Source organism: Euleptes europaea, chromosome 3 (assembly GCF_029931775.1).
Source record: "Euleptes europaea isolate rEulEur1 chromosome 3, rEulEur1.hap1, whole genome shotgun sequence".
NCBI classification, from domain to species: domain Eukaryota; kingdom Metazoa; phylum Chordata; class Lepidosauria; order Squamata; family Sphaerodactylidae; genus Euleptes; species Euleptes europaea.
In genome coordinates, this window is record NC_079314.1 from 116,755,869 (window position 1) to 116,772,792 (window position 16,924).

General features: G+C 52.0%; 1 protein-coding gene across 1 annotated transcript in view; it reads left to right on the plus strand.

The window, feature by feature from the left end:
• Positions 1-16,924, plus strand: part of ITIH5 (inter-alpha-trypsin inhibitor heavy chain 5) — a 63,391-nt gene that overhangs the window by 19,670 nt on the left and 26,797 nt on the right. Inside the window, exon 6 of the mRNA XM_056847708.1 lies at positions 16,416-16,585. Within this exon, the coding sequence (XP_056703686.1) occupies positions 16,416-16,585 (170 nt within the window). The remainder of the gene's footprint in view (positions 1-16,415; positions 16,586-16,924) is intronic.

Genomic DNA, 16,924 nt, shown 5'->3' on the forward strand with positions numbered 1-16,924 from the left:
TCACGACCTGAGTTCGATCCCAACGGAAGTTGGTTTCAGGTAGCCAGCTCAAGGTCGACTCAGCCTTCCATCCTTCCGAGGTCGGTGAAATGAGTACCCAGCTTGCTGGGGGTAAAGGGAAGATGACTGGGGAAGGCACTGGCAAACCACCCCGCAAACAAAGTCTGCCTAGAAAACGTCGGGATGTGACGTCACCCCATGGGTCAGGAATGACCCGGTGCTTGCACAGGGGACCTTTACCTTACCTATAGACAGACTAACACAGCTACCCATCAGGATCTGCTACCCATCCACCTGAGACCCTGGGGAGCTGCTGCCAGTCAGATTAGACAATACTGAGCATGGTCTCATTCAGTATAAGGCAGCTTCGTGTGTTCCAACATGTCAGACGTCACACTGTTTCAGAGTGGTGGTTCTTACCTTGAAGGCCCTAAATAGCTTGGAGGGGGGGGGGCTTGAAGGACCACCTCCTCCCATATCGTCCAGCCTGCCAGATAAGATTGGCTTCTCCAGTTCTGTTCTCTGAGCCTCTGCCTGCAGAGGTAGGTGGCAACCAGAGACAGGGTTTTCTCAGGGCCAAAAGCCTGGGAAGTGTGATCCTGTGTGTTGGTAGTGAGTAGGTTAAGTCTCCACAGGGTTGCCATCCTCCAGGTACTAGCTGGAGATCTCCCGCTATTACAACTGATCTCCATCCGACAGAGATCAGTTCCCCTGGAGAAAATGCCTGCTTTGGCAATTGGACTCTATGGCATTGAAGTCCCTCCCCAAACCCCGCCCTTTTCAGGTTCTGCCACAAATATCTTCTGCCGGTGGCGAAGAGGGACCTGACAACCCTAGGTTTCCCTAGGTTGGGAAATTCCTGAGGGTCTGGGGTTGGAGCCTGGGGAGGGCAGAATTTGGGAAGGCAGGGACGTCAGAGGGGTAGAATGCCATATTTATTTATTTATTGGCAAATGTACCAATAGGGAAAAATAACGAAAAGCAGGTTTAACTCGGAGGAACGCAGGTAGCCGAAAAGGGACAGCTCAAATGTTATCCTCCGCATCATATTCAGAAGCTGATCTGCATACGTGCAAACCAGCTGTTTGTTTTCCCCGAGCAGGAAAGAGAATTTTGGAAAACCCTTTTCTGAGCCAAGCAGGTGCTGAGTTTTTTTTTTTTTTTTTTTGGGCTGCTACCTACAACGTGGTGGGCAGGAAACTGAAGTCAGGAAGTCTCGCCCTTTTGATGAACTAATAGGGTTCTTTCCAAAAGACATGAAAATGCAGAATTCCCCGCAACTTCCTCGGTGGAATATCCTTTTCCTCTTCACTCACCATACAGCCATTGGCTTCCCATTTAGATCCAGGTTTTGACAGGATTATTGTGTGTGTGTTAAGTGCCGTCAAGTCGCTTCCGACTCATGGTGACCCTATGAATGAAAGTCCTCCAAAATGTCCTTTCTTGGACAGCCTTGCTCAGATCTTGCAAATTGAAGGCTGTGGCTTCCTTTATTGAGTCAATCCATCTCTTGTTGGGTCTTCCTCTTTTCCTAGGATTATTATCCTTGGCCATTTACGCATGGCTGTTTCCTCGCAGTCCCCCCGCCGATTATTTTGGATTCTTGCTTTGGTTGTGCTTGCATTTTCCGACCGTCACCTTGACCTCGCTCTCCCGGCGTACATTTCCTCATGTTTTCTGGATGCTGGCTAAACACAAATCCAGAAAATGCAGGCAAAACCCACGGAAATGCAGGGGAAGAGTGAAGTAACCTCTGATGGTTGGGAAATGCAAGCATAATCAAAGCCCCAAAGTAGTCGGCGGGGTGACCACAAGGAAACAGCTATGCATAAATGGCCCTTGTTGGTTTGCGGTGGTTTCAGGGAGGGATCAGCCCTTGAACACATGAATCAGACCCTCAATCCATCAGAGTCAGTATTGTTTACTCAGTCCGGCAGCAGCTCTCCAGGGTCTCAGGCAGGGGTCTTTCATATCACCTACCTGCCTAGTCCCTTTAACTGGAGATGCCAGGGATTGAACCTGGGACCTTCTGCTTGCCAAGTAGATGCTCTACCACTTAGCCACAGCCCCTTGAATTTACAGGGGAAATTCTCAGAGGGTGGCTACAGAGATCAGTTCCGCTGGGAAAAAAGGCTGCCTTGGAGGATAGATTCTATAGCATTGTACCCTGCTTAGGTTCCTGCACTCCCCAAACCCTGCCCTCCCCAGCCTCCATCCCTAAAATCTCCAGTTATTGGGGGGAATGAGATTAAGAATCTTGCCTCAACTCACTTAGTCATGTCAGAAGCCAAATTTGAACTGGGATCGTCCTGATTCCTAGCTCAGCCACTTGTACTCAGGGGTCACTAGGGGTGCGGGGGAGGGGGAGGTAGTTGTGAATTTCCTGTATTGTGCAGGGGGTTAGACTAGATGACCCCGATGGTCCCTTCCAACTCTATGATTCTATGATCCTCTGTGTATGTAGGTACTGTCAAGTTACAACCAACATATGGCAATCCCAGCAAGGGGCTTCCAAGGCAGGTGAGAAGCAGAGGTGCTTTTGCCGTTGCCTTCCTCTGCAGAGTCTTTCTTGGTGGTCTCCCATCCAAGTGCTGACCCTGTTTAGCTTCCAAGATCTGACGAAATGGGGCTATGCTGTGCTGCCTTCCCTCCACACTTATGCTCTCCTGGGGCTCACCCAAACCCACGCCATCCATTTTTTTTGCACATGTTACACAGGCCTTGGCCCACAGAACCAGAAATCACCACAAAGTCATATAGAGTCCAAACAGATGGCTTTTACTGATCAAATAGGCATACAGTGCAAACGAATAAAATGACAGCTATGAGAGGCTCACTAGCTGGGAGATATTATAAGGCAGGAAAGGCGGGAGATTACACGCAGGAATACAGTTTCCCAGGAGCTGAGTTCCCAGGCCTAGGTATGCGACCTTGGGGGGCAGACAATACAGCACAGAGACAGAGGCAATAACGAAACCGAGATAGCAGCCTGACATTCTGCTCCCCTCAAGGCCCCCTCCCAGTTCGCAAGGGGGCTGGCCTGTCCGGGTAAGCAATGTGAAAGGCGTCGACGAGGTCGGGGGCGGAGACATCCCGTGCGCGCACCCATTCGTCATAGGCAGGGGGGAAATGTTTCCAACGAACTAGATATTGCAGATTGCCATGGTGAATACGGGAGTCAAGGATCTTGGAGACTTCGAAGTGTTCTTCCCCCCCCACCATGATGGGTTGCGCAGGCGGTGGGTCCGGATGCCACCGTGGAGAAGCAACATGGGGTTTGAGGAGGCTTATGTGGAAAACAGGATGCACACGCCTCAAGGATTTGGGGAGAGCCAGTTCCACTGTGACAGGGTTTATGACCCGAGTAATGGGGAAAGGGCCAATGAATTTGGCGCTGAGCTTATGGCACGGTTGGGTGGAACGGAGATTTTTGGTGGAAAGGTAAACCAAAGCACCCACTTGCAGATCACCCCCGGGGGAGCGATGTTTGTCAGCTTGCGCTTTGTATTTACGTTTGGCCCGGTCGAGGTTGCTAACGAGCCAGGGCCAAGTGGTACGGAGGGCGTGTGCCCAGGAGGCAATGTCGGGGTTCCCCTCCCCCTCTACATCATCTGTAGGAGCGATGGGACTGAAATCTTGTCCATACACAGCAAAAAACGGGCTAAAACCTGTGGATTGATGCATGGCATTATTGTAGGCATATTCTGCTAAAGGTAACAGTTCCACCCAGTTATCCTGGTGGTAGTTAACATAACAACGCAAATAACATTCAAGTACAGCATTGACACGTTCAGTTTGACCATCAGTTTGAGGATGGTATGCACTAGACAATCCCTGTTCCACCCCCACCAACTTGAGGAAAGCTTTCCAAAACTTAGAAACGAAACCACTTCCGCGGTCACAAATTATTTTACGCGGAAACGAATGTAAACGAAAGATATGCGTCACGAAGAGGCGGGCCAGTTTCTGAGCAGAGGGGATCCCTGCGCATGGAATCAAATGTATTTGCTTAGAAAACAAATCAGTAACAACCCACAACACAGTTTTACCCCCACTGAGAGGGAGATCAGTCATGAAGTCCATAGCAATCACTTCCCAAGGTCTGCTGGGCGTTTCAAGAGGTTGTAGCAGTCCCGGGGGTTTGCCCTGCGATCGTTTCGCAGCGGCACAAACGGGACAGCTGCGGATGAAGGAGTCAATGTCGGAACGCATTCCCCCCCACCAGAACTGTCTGCGCAATAAGTGAAGGGTCTTCAGAAACCCAAAGTGCCCAGCTGTTTTGGCTCCATGAGCTAAATGTAAAACGTCCTTCCGGAGAGCTTTGGGTACATACAATTTTGAGTCTTTGTACCAGGACCCCCCTTGTTCCAAAACACCAGGAGGTAGGGTATGAGCGGAACGTTCTAAAAGGCACTGGTCCCGAAGGACAGTTAAAAAGGATTCGGAGATGGGGATTTTGGAGGGAGCCCCCCCATCGGTCATGGAGATCTGAGAAACAGTTATAGGGCTAGTGCTTACGTGCGGCGGCGCGCAGACTGCAGGCGGCTGAGCGGTCGGAGGGGTAGGAGGGGCGGGAACTCCGGTCTGTTGCGGTGGCGGCTGGGCAGCCGGTTGGGCTGGCGGAGCTTGCGAGTTAGGGAAGGTGTGCTGATGCTGGGATCGGGTTTGCACAGCCAGCATAGGTAGGGCCCCACGTTGCATAGGGGTGAACAGAGAGTTGGTGGGTCTTTCGAGTTTTACCGGATATTGTGGTAAACGGGAGAGGGCATCCGCGAGAACGTTCTGCTTCCCAGGGACGTGCTTCAGGGTGAAACGGAACTGAGCAAAGAACTCCGCCCACCGTTGTTGTTTCGCCGATAGCTTATGGGACCCCGTGAGGGCAGCTAGATTTTTGTGATCGGTCCAAACTTCAAAGGGTACTTTAGACCCTTCCAAGAATTGCCGCCATAAAGTCAGTGCATGATTGTCAGCCCTTGGCCCACAGAACCAGAAATCACCACAAAGTCGTATAGAGTCCAAACAGGTGGATTTTACTGATCAAATAGGCATACAGTGCAAACGAATAAAATGACAGCTATGAAAGGCTCACTAGCTGGGAGATATTATAAGGCAGGAAAGGCGGGAGATTACACGCAGGAATACAGTTTCCCAGGAGCTGAGTTCCCAGGCTTAGGCTTAGGCATGCGACCTTGGGGGGCAGACAATACAGCACAGAGACAGAGGCAATAACGAAACCGAGATAGCAGCCTGACATTCTGCTCCCCTCAAGGCCCCCTCCCAGTTCGCAAGGGGGCTGGCCTGTTCGGGTAAGCAATGTGAAAGGCGTCAATGAGGTCGGGGGCGGAGACATCTCGTGCGCGCACCCATTCGTCATAGGCAGGGGGGAAATGTTTCCAACGAACTAGATACTGGAGAGTACCATGGTGAATACGGGAGTCAAGGATCTTGGAGACTTCGAAGTGTTCTTCCCCCCCCACCATGATGGGTTGCGCAGGCGGTGGGTCCGGATGCCACCGTGGAGAAGCAACATGGGGTTTGAGGAGGCTTATGTGGAAAACAGGATGCACACGCCTCAAAGATTTGGGGAGAGCCAGTTCCACTGTGACAGGGTTTATGACCCGAGTAATGGGGAAAGGGCCAATGAATTTGGCGCTGAGTTTATGGCACGGTTGGGTGGACCGGAGGTTTTTGGTGGAAAGGTAAACCAAAGCACCCACTTGCAGATCACCCCCGGGGGAGCGATGTTTGTCAGCTTGCGCTTTGTATTTACGTTTGGCCCGGTCGAGGTTGCTAACGAGCCAGGGCCAAGTGGTACGGAGGGCGTGTGCCCAGGAGGCAATGTCGGGGTTCCCCTCCCCCTCTACATCATCTGTAGGAACGATGGGACTGAAATCTTGTCCATACACAGCAAAAAACGGGCTAAAACCTGTGGATTGATGCATGGCATTATTGTAGGCATATTCTGCTAAAGGTAGCAGTTCCACCCAGTTATCCTGGTGGTAGTTAACATAACAACGCAAATAACATTCGAGTACAGCATTGACACGTTCAGTTTGACCATCAGTTTGAGGATGGTATGCACTAGACAATCCCTGTTCCACCCCCACCAACTTGAGGAAAGCTTTCCAAAACTTAGAAACGAAACCACTTCCGCGGTCACAAATTATTTTACGCGGAAACGAATGTAAACGAAATATATGCGTCACGAAGAGGCGGGCTAGTTTCTGAGCAGAGGGGATCCCTGCACATGGAATCAAATGTATTTGCTTAGAAAACAAATCAGTAACAACCCACAACACAGTTTTACCCCCACTGAGAGGGAGATCAGTCATGAAGTCCATAGCGATCACTTCCCAAGGTTTGCTGGGCGTTTCAAGAGGTTGTAGCAGACCCGGGGGTTTGCCCTGCGATCGTTTCGCAGCGGCACAAACGGGACAGCTGCGGATGAAGGAGTCAATGTCGGAACGCATTCCCCCCCACCAGAACTGTCTGCGCAATAAGTGAAGGGTCTTCAGAAACCCAAAGTGCCCAGCTGTTTTGGCTCCATGAGCTAAATGTAAAACGTCCTTCCGGAGAGCTTTGGGTACATACAATTTTGAGTCTTTGTACCAGGACCCCCCTTGTTCCAAAACACCAGGAGGTAGGGTATGAGCGGAACGTTCTAAAAGGCACTGGTCCCGAAGGACAGTTAAAAAGGATTCGGAGATGGGGAGTTTGGAGGGAGCCCCCCCGTCGGTTTTGGAGATCTGAGAAATAGTTATAGGGCTAGTGCTTACGTGTGGCGGCGCGCAGACTGCAGGCGGCTGAGCGGTCGGAGGGGTAGGAGGGGCGGGAACTCCGGTCTGTTGCGGTGGCGGCTGGGCAGCCGGTTGGGCTGGCGGAGCTTGCGAGGTGTGTTGATGCTGGGATCGGGTTTGCACAGCCAGCATAGGTAGGGCCCCACGTTGCATAGGGGTGAATAGAGAGTTGGTGGGTCTTTCGAGTTTTACCGGATATTGTGGTAAACGGGAGAGGGCATCCGCGAGAACGTTCTGCTTCCCAGGGACGTGCTTCAGGGTGAAACGGAACTGAGCAAAGAACTCCGCCCACCGTTGTTGTTTCGCCGATAGCTTATGGGACCCCGTGAGGGCAGCTAGATTTTTGTGATCGGTCCAAACTTCAAAGGGTATTTTAGACCCTTCCAAGAATTGCCGCCATAAAGTCAGTGCATGATGAACTGCAGAGGCCTCTTTCTCCCAGATGGGCCAGTTTAATTGAGCGTGCGCAAATTTTTTTGAAAAGTAAGCGCAAGGGTGAAGAAGACCGTCCGGTCCTTGCTGGAGGAGAGCCCCTCCCATGGCTACATCGGAAGCATCGACTTGCACAATGAACATTTGATTTGGGTCTGGGTGCCGTAGCACCGGCTCCGAAGTGAAGAGGCGTTTGAGGGCCAGAAAGGCGGCTTGGCATTGCTCAGTCCATAGGATCTTTGCGGAGGGCAAGGCAGCCGAGCTTACTTTTCCTTTAGTTTTCAGCAGGTCCGTAATGGGTAGAGCCACTTGGGCGAAGTTAGGGATGAATCCCCGATAGAAGTTTGCAAATCCCAGAAATTGCTGTACTTGCTTACGGTTGGTGGGGGGAGTCCAATCGAGGACGGCTTGGACTTTGGCGGGGTCCATGCGAAGACCTTGGTGGGAGATGATGTATCCCAAAAACGTGAGTTTGCTTTGGTGAAATTCACACTTAGCTAGTTTAGCGAACAGTTGATGGTTACGCAGGCGTTGTAGAACTTCTCTGACCAGAGTCACATGCTCGTCCATAGTTTTCGAATAAATGAGAATGTCATCTAAGTAGACCACCACCCCACGATATAGAAGGTCATGTAGGATTTCATTGATGAGTTGCATGAAGACCCCCGGGGCCCCTTTTAATCCGAACGGCATTACAAGGAATTCATACATTCCGAAACAGCTAGAGAAGGCAGTGAGGTGTTCATCTCCTTCGCGGATACGGACTCGGTAGTAGGCTTCCACCAAGTCTAATTTAGAGAACACACGGCCTTCCTGTAATTGTCCCAAAATATCCGATATTAATGGGATAGGATAGGCGTTGGTCTGGGTAACCGCATTGAGCTTTCTGAAGTCAATGCACAGGCGAAGGTCGCCCTCTTTTTTCCGGACGAAAAACGCGGGGGCCGAGTTTGGGGCATTCGAAGGGCGAATGAACCCTCTGGCGAGGTTTTTGTCCAAAAAGTCCCGGAGGACAGTGCGCTCGGAAGCGCTCATAGGGTAAATCTTACTTTTGGTTAATGTGCAGTCCTTTACTACTTCAATCGCACAGTCTGAGGCCCGGTGGGGGGGTAAGGCATCACATTCCTTAAGGTCGAAGACATCTTCAAAGTCCCGGTATACAGCGGGTAGAGCCGGTGGTACTGGGGCAGTAGAGGTTAACGCTGGAACGGGCGGAAATGGCAGAGCAAAGTTTTGCCGATGCTGGTCGCAGGTGGGACTAGCGAAAGAAATAGTGTCTGTTTCCCAATCAATACTGGGACTATGTCCTTTAATCCAGTTAATTCCCAAGACCACTTCAAATCGGATAGGGGCTATAGTGAAGTCTATTTGTTCCCAGTGGGAACCAATTCCCATTGCCACCCCTATGGTGCGATGATCAACTGGACCCCCCTGGAATTGGCTCCCGTCCATTTGAGCAAATTGGACGGGGGCGGGTAAAGCCTCTGAGTCGGCTCTGAGGGCAGCAAACGTGGCTTCGCTTATGAGAGTGCGACAGCAACCGGAGTCAATTAGTGCTTTGACGGGGATTTGTGGACCTCCGTTAAGTTGTTGTAAAACTGCATCTACGTAGACGGTGGAGTCCACTTCTTTGATTTTGGTAGGAGCATTCGGTTTGATAGGAAGATCCTGAGAGGTCTGTGGAGATGCTCCATTCACCACAGACCGGAGCCGTTTTTTGACAAGTCGAGGGGAGATTCCAGGTTTAAGGCTGGAGAAATCCAAGGGTTTTCCTCATCCGAAGAGGGAAAGCTGTCCCCCAATGGGGCACTTGTAATCCGAGACCCGGCGGGGTCGTTGGAAGCAGGCAGGGAGGCTGGGTCCCCGGCATGGAGTGCAGAGGGTGTGGGCCTTCCCGGAGCTGCGCTGCGGGTGGCCGCGGTGCCTCTGCGTGGTGGACGACCTCGGGCGCGGGTTGTCGTGCTGGGACGAAATAATTCCTGGCGGCGTGGGCAAACGGCTGCAAAGTGGCCCATTTCTCCGCATGTAAGACAGGCACCCCTCTGAAATCGGACTTCACGTTCCTGGAGCGGACGTGAGGGATTTCGTGGGACGAGCAGTGGTGCCTTGGGTTGAGGCTTTTGGGTGCCCTTCTCCTTGTGCTTTTGACGGACGAGAGAAATAAAGCGGCGGCGGCTTTCCACTTCCTCGGCTAATAGGATCCAGCCTTCGAGGGTATCGGGATCGCCCCGCATGTAAGACCAGTTCAGAATGTCAGGATGCAAGGCTTCCCTGAAATGATGGATTAGGGTGGTCTCGGGCCAACCTACAATTTTACTTGCCAGTCGCTGAAATTCATCGGCAAATTCCCGAACTGTAGCAGAGCCTTGTTTTAATTGTAAAAGTTCCGTTTTGGCTCTTTCTCCCAGGAAGGGGTCTTCAAACCTCCTTCTCAGGGCAGTCATGAAGTTGTTGAGGGAACGAATCGCACGAGAGCGGGTGTCAAACTGGAGGACCATCCAGTCAGCCGCTTTGCCTGTCAGGAGGGAAGCTACGTACCGCACCCGGCTATCTTCCGTGGGGAAAAGTTGACCTTGTTCTCGCATATAACTGTCCACTTGATGCAAGAAACAAGGCAAAGTCTCAAGAGATCCGTCATACGTAGTCCTCAATTTGAGTTGCTTCCAAGGGCCGGGCGCGGGCTGACCCGGTTGCACGGGTGGTCCGGGCGGAGGAGCAACAGGAGCTCCAGGAGGCAAGGGTGGAGCAGGCACATTAGCAGGTGGTTGCACGGGTGGTCGGAGCGGAGGAGCAACAGGAGCTCCAGGAGGTAAGGGTGGAGCAGGCACATTAGCGGGTGGTTGTACGGGTACCGCCTGACCCGGTATCGGAACGGGCTGTCTCTGAGCTATCAGGGTTTGTTGTAATTGCCTGTTCTCGTGAAGCATAAGTTCCATTACTTCTTGGAGTTGATCCACACGGTCGGAGAGCTCCCGATTCTGGGCTCGTAAAAGATGAACCTCCTCACTTGGGCCCCCAGTAAGATGAGGCTTACTGGTTCGGAAGCTCGTGGCCCATTGAGAGCTATCCCCATATAAATCCTCGTCTTCAGACTCATCTGAGTCTCGACGTCGGTCAGCCAAACGGCGTGCGCGTTGGGTCGTACGCGACGGGACAAACGCCGGGGAAAAGGTGAGACCTGATAGTCCCAGTACATAGTCCTTGGGGCGCGTGTCCACGTTCGCCTGATTCCTTGCTGCAGCCGCCCTGGCTGCTTCCGCCGCCTCTCTCTCTCTTGCGACCCTAGCCGCTTCGGCGGCTTGCTGATCCGCAAGAACTTTGGCGTTCTCAAGTCTTAGGGCAGCCTCTGCCGTAATGCGTGGCAAAAGTTCTGTCTCGAGGAGCAAGAGTATGGGGTCAGGTTCCCCGCCCAGCAGAGGTTGTACTCGAACCGCCAGTGCGGATGCCTCGGCTCCAAACGTCGGGGTCAAAACTTGAGCCAAGGTGGCTACCGGGGTGTCTTTTGTACATTCCACAAGGAGAAGAGCGGTGCTAATAGCGACTCGCTTGGCCTCAGCCTGGCAGCTGGCCGCATCCGGGATCAGGGAAAAACCCTCCGGTGGGGCTCCCGCCATGGTAGAAAGAGTTTGTCGAGAAATAAGATTATCCAGAAGTCCAGTTAATATTTGTAAATCCTCAGTCGCCAATCGGGCATCGTCCAGTAATTGATCCAAGTCCTGAAGATCTAAACGAGCATCAGTATCCTCCGATGTTAACATCCAGAGACGTCCTGTAAGAGATTGCCACTGCGCGTGTACCAGTCCCCTCAAGCGGCAAACCTCTCGGTTCGTCCGGAAAAGTTCAGCAATTAAGTCCTGTAACAGAGTAGGGTCCTCTGAGAAGGGCTCCAGGGTAGTAGATCACCTGGAGAGCTGCACAGCTCCCATCCAAGTGGCAGGCGAACCCCCCTGGGCTCCAGCCTGGCTAGGAGAATGGTGAAGATGTGGGATAGCTGTCATAATGTCAGCCCTTGGCCCACAGAACCAGAAATCACCACAAAGTCGTATAGAGTCCAAACAGGTGGATTTTACTGATCAAATAGGCATACAGTGCAAACGAATAAAATGACAGCTATGAAAGGCTCACTAGCTGGGAGATATTATAAGGCAGGAAAGGCGGGAGATTACACGCAGGAATACAGTTTCCCAGGAGCTGAGTTCCCAGGCTTAGGCTTAGGCATGCGACCTTGGGGGGCAGACAATACAGCACAGAGACAGAGGCAATAACGAAACCGAGATAGCAGCCTGACAATGATGAACTGCAGAGGCCTCTTTCTCCCAGATGGGCCAGTTTAATTGAGCGTGCGCAAATTTTTTTGAAAAGTAAGCGCAAGGGTGAAGAAGACCGTCCGGTCCTTGCTGGAGGAGAGCCCCTCCCATGGCTACATCGGAAGCATCGACTTGCACAATGAACATTTGATTTGGGTCTGGGTGCCGTAGCACCGGCTCCGAAGTGAAGAGGCGTTTGAGGGCCAGAAAGGCAGCTTGGCATTGCTCAGTCCATAGGATTTTTGCGGAGGGCAAGGCAGCCGAGCTTACTTTTCCCTTAGTTTTCAGCAGGTCCGTAATGGGTAGAGCCACTTGGGCGAAGTTAGGGATGAATCCCCGATAGAAGTTTGCAAATCCCAGAAATTGCTGTACTTGCTTACGGTTGGTGGGGGGAGTCCAATCGAGGACGGCTTGGACTTTGGCGGGGTCCATGCGAAGACCTTGGTGGGAGATGATGTATCCCAAAAACGTGAGTTTGCTTTGGTGAAATTCACACTTAGCTAGTTTAGCGAACAGTTGATGGTTACGCAGCGTTGTAGAACTTCCCTGACCAGAGTCACATGCTCGTCCACAGTTTTCGAATAAATGAGAATGTCATCTAAGTAGACCACCACCCCACGATATAGAAGGTCATGTAGGATTTCATTGATGAGTTGCATGAAGACCCCCGGGGCCCCTTTTAATCCGAATGGCATTACAAGGAATTCATACATTCCGAAACAGCTAGAGAAGGCAGTGAGGTGTTCATCTCCTTCGCGGATACGGACTCGGTAGTAGGCTTCCACCAAGTCTAATTTAGAGAACACACGGCCTTCCTGTAATTGTCCCAAAATATCCGATATTAATGGGATAGGATAGGCGTTGGTCTGGGTAACCGCATTGAGCTTTCTGAAGTCAATGCACAGGCGAAGGTCGCCCTCTTTTTTCCGGACGAAAAACGCGGGGGCCGAGTTTGGGGCATTCGAAGGGCGAATGAACCCTCTGGCGAGGTTTTTGTCCAAAAAGTCCCGGAGGACAGTGCGCTCGGAAGCGCTCATAGGGTAAATCTTACTTTTGGTTAATGTGCAGTCCTTTACTACTTCAATCGCACAGTCTGAGGCCCGGTGGGGGGGTAAGGCATCACATTCCCTAAGGTCGAAGACATCTTCAAAGTCCCGGTATACAGCGGGTAGAGCCGGTGGTACTGGGGCAGTAGAGGTTAATGCTGGAACGGGCGGAAATGGCAGAGCAAAGTTTTGCCGATGCTGGTCGCAGGTGGGACTAGCGAAAGAGATAGTGTTTGTTTCCCAATCAATACTGGGACTATGTCCTTTAATCCAGTTAATTCCCAAGACCACTTCAAATCGGATAGGGGCTATAGTGAAGTCTATTTGTTCCCAGTGGGAACCAATTCCCATTGCCACCCCTATGGTGCGGTGATCAACTGGACCCCCCTGGAATTGGCTCCCGTCCATTTGAGCAAATTGGACGGGGGCGGGTAAAGCCTCTGAGTCGGCTCTGAGTGCAGCAAACGTGGCTTCGCTTATGAGAGTGCGACAGCAACCGGAGTCAATTAGTGCTTTGACGGGGATTTGTGGACCTCCGTTAAGTTGTTGTAAAACTGCATCCACGTAGACGGTGGAGTCCACTTCTTTGATTTTGGTAGGAGCATTCGGTTTGATAGGAAGATCCTGAGAGGTCTGTGGAGATGCTCCATTCACCACAGACCGGAGCCGTTTTTTGACAAGTCGAGGGGAGATTCCAGGTTTAAGGCTGGAGAAATCCAAGGGTTTTCCTCATCCGAAGAGGGAAAGCTGTCCCCCAATGGGGCACTTGTAATCCGAGACCCGGCGGGGTCGTTGGAAGCAGGCAGGGAGGCTGGGTCCCCGGCATGGAGTGCAGAGGGTGTGGGCCTTCCCGGAGCTGCGCTGCGGGTGGCCGCGGTGCCTCTGCGTGGTGGACGACCTCGGGCGCGGGTTGTCGTGCTGGGACGAAATAATTCCTGGCGGCGTGGGCAAACGGCTGCAAAGTGGCCCATTTCTCCGCATGTAAGACAGGCACCCCTCTGAAATCGGGCTTCACGTTCCTGGAGCGGACGTGGGGGATTTCGTGGGACGAGCAGTGGTGCCTTGGGTTGAGGCTTTTGGGTGCCCTTCTCCTTGTGCTTTTGACGGACGAGAGAAATAAAGCGGCGGCGGCTTTCCACTTCCTCGGCTAATAGGATCCAGCCTTCGAGGGTATCGGGATCGCCCCGCATGTAAGACCAGTTCAGAATGTCAGGATGCAAGGCTTCCCTGAAATGATGGATTAGGGTGGTCTCGGGCCAACCTACAATTTTACTTGCCAGTCGCTGAAATTCATCGGCAAATTCCCGAACTGTAGCAGAGCCTTGTTTTAATTGTAAGAGTTCCGTTTTGGCTCTTTCCCCCAGGAAGGGGTCCTCAAACCTCCTTCTCAGGGCAGTCATGAAGTTGTTGAGGGAACGAATCGCACGAGAGCGGGTGTCAAACTGGAGGACCATCCAGTCAGCCGCTTTGCCTGTCAGGAGGGAAGCTACGTACCGCACCCGGCTATCTTCCGTGGGGAAAAGTTGACCTTGTTCTCGCATATAACTGTCCACTTGATGCAAGAAACAAGGCAAAGTCTCAAGAGATCCGTCATACGTAGTCCTCAATTTGAGTTGCTTCCAAGGGCCGGGCGCGGGTTGACCCGGTTGCACGGGTGGTCCGGGCGGAGGAGCAACAGGAGCTCCAGGAGGCAAGGGTGGAGCAGGCACATTAGCAGGTGGTTGCACGGGTGGTCCGGGCGGAGGAGCAACAGGAGCTCCAGGAGGTAAGGGTGGAGCAGGCACATTAGCGGGTGGTTGTACGGGTACCCCCTGACCCGGTATCGGAACGGGCTGTCTCTGAGCTATCAGGGTTTGTTGTAATTGCCTGTTCTCTTGAAGCATAAGTTCCATTACTTCCTGGAGTTGATCAACACGGTCGGAGAGCTCCCGATTCTGGGCTCGTAAAAGATGAACCTCCTCACTTGGGCCACCAGTAAGATGAGGCTTACTGGTTCGGAAGCTCGTGGCCCATTGAGAGCTATCCCCATATAAATCCTCGTCTTCAGACTCATCTGAGTCTCGACGTCGGTCAGCCAAACGGCGTGCGCGTTGGGTCGCACGCGACGGGACAAACGCCGGGGAAAAAGTTAGACCTGATAGTCCCAGTACATAGCCCTTGGGGCGCGTGTCCACGTTCGCCTGATTCCTAATCCTTGCTGCAGCCGCCCTGGCTGCTTCCGCCGCCTCTCTCTCTCTTGCGACCCTAGCCGCTTCGGCGGCTTGCTGATCCGCAAGAACTTTGGCGTTCTCAAGTCTTAGGGCAGTCTCTGCCGTAATGCGCGGCAAAAGTTCTGTCTCGAGGAGCAAGAGTATGGGGTCGGGTTCCCCGCCCAGCAGAGGTTGTACTCGAACCGCCAGTGCGGATGCCTCGGCTCCAAACGTCGGGGTCAAAACTTGAGCCAAGGTGGCTACCGGGGTGTCCTTTGTACATTCCACAAGGAGAAGAGCGGTGCTAATAGCGACTCGCTTGGCCTCAGCCTGGCAGCTGGCCGCATCCGGGATCAGGGAAAAACCCTCCGGCGGGGCTCCCGCCATGGTAGAAAGAGTTTGTCGAGAAATAAGATTATCCAAAAGTCCAGTTAATATTTGTAAATCCTCAGTCGCCAATCGGGCATCGTCCAGTAATTGATCCAAGTCCTGAAGATCTAAACGAGCATCAGTATCCTCCGATGTTAACATCCAGAGACGTCCTGTAAGAGATTGCCACTGCGCCTGTACCAGTCCCCTCAAGCGGCAAACCTCTCGGGTCGTCCGGAAAAGTTCAGCGATTAAGTCTTGTAACAGAGTAGGGTCCTCTGAGAAGGGCTCCAGGGTAGTAGATCACCTGGAGAGCTGCACAGCTCCCATCCAAGTGGCAGGCGAACCCCCCTGGGCTCCAGCCTGGCTAGGAGAACGGTGAAGATGAGAGATAGCTGTCATAATGTCAGCCCTTGGCCCACAGAACCAGAAATCACCACAAAGTCATATAGAGTCCAAACAGATGGCTTTTACTGATCAAATAGGCATACAGTGCAAACGAATAAAATGACAGCTATGAGAGGCTCACTAGCTGGGAGATATTATAAGGCAGGAAAGGCGGGAGATTACACGCATGAATACAGTTTCCCAGGAGCTGAGTTCCCAGGCCTAGGTATGCGACCTTGGGGGGCAGACAATACAGCACAGAGACAGAGGCAATAACGAAACCGAGATAGCAGCCTGACACAGTATCCGTCACAAGTAGGGTTGCCAACCTCCAGGTAGTGCATAGAATACAAGATATAGATTCCTTTACAATGTTGCTAAGGCATACTACTTTACACCAATACCACAAGTCCTTTATTTAGCTGGTAAAGGACTTGCGGTATTGGTGTGGAGTATAAGTATGCCTTAGCAACATTGTAAAGGAATCCTTTCTATACCTTGTATTCTACTATCTATGCACTTGCCATTCAATGTTAGTAGTTGGATATACAACATTGTTTTGTATATTTTGTGGCCATTGTTGCTGTGACTTTTTGTTCTTTGTTCTATACAGCGCAGGTATCAGTTTGATTGCAGTAACCTCCAGGTAGTAGCTGGAGATCTCTCGCTATTACAACTGATCTCCAGCTGATAGAGATCAGTTCTCCTGGAGAAAATGGCCACTCTATGGCATTGAAGTCCCCTCCCCAAACCCTGCCCTCCTCAGGCTCCACCCCCCCAAATATCCAGGTATTTCCCAACCTGGAGCTGGCAACCCTAGTCATGAGACTCCCTTAGACTATTTGAATGTGTGAGGCATGGCCGAGTAACAGCACCTTTCTCCTTCAGATGACCCATCCCCACCCCCTTCGACGGTGATCGGCCAGACGAAAACCCTGGCCAAAGTGACCTTCAGTCCCAGCGTGGTCCAGCAAGCCAAGATTGCACGGAACGGCATTCTGGGAGATTTCATTGTCCGGTACGATGTCAACAGAGAGCTGAGTGTCGGGGATGTGCAGGTAGGGTGTGAATCAGTCCTCTCCTTATGGAACTGTGAAATACGCTGCATGGATTTCTGGAGACAAATGCAAGCCTGTCCACCTGCCAGGGATCTGCCGGGGCTAAAATCCTGAAAGCTGAGAAGACACTAGCAGCACAAAGGCTCCATATTATAGTATGTTATTTAATGTGCATGCATGAACTTTAGAATGAAACAGGATGGGTGTGGGTTTCATGAACTACGTATATTGTTTGATGTTTTCCGTATTATTTTTGTAGTTATGGTAGGTGGCATATTGCCCTACAGAACACGCACAATTCGTGCAGTTAATTTCTAAGGAATAGGGCTTGGACTGTTG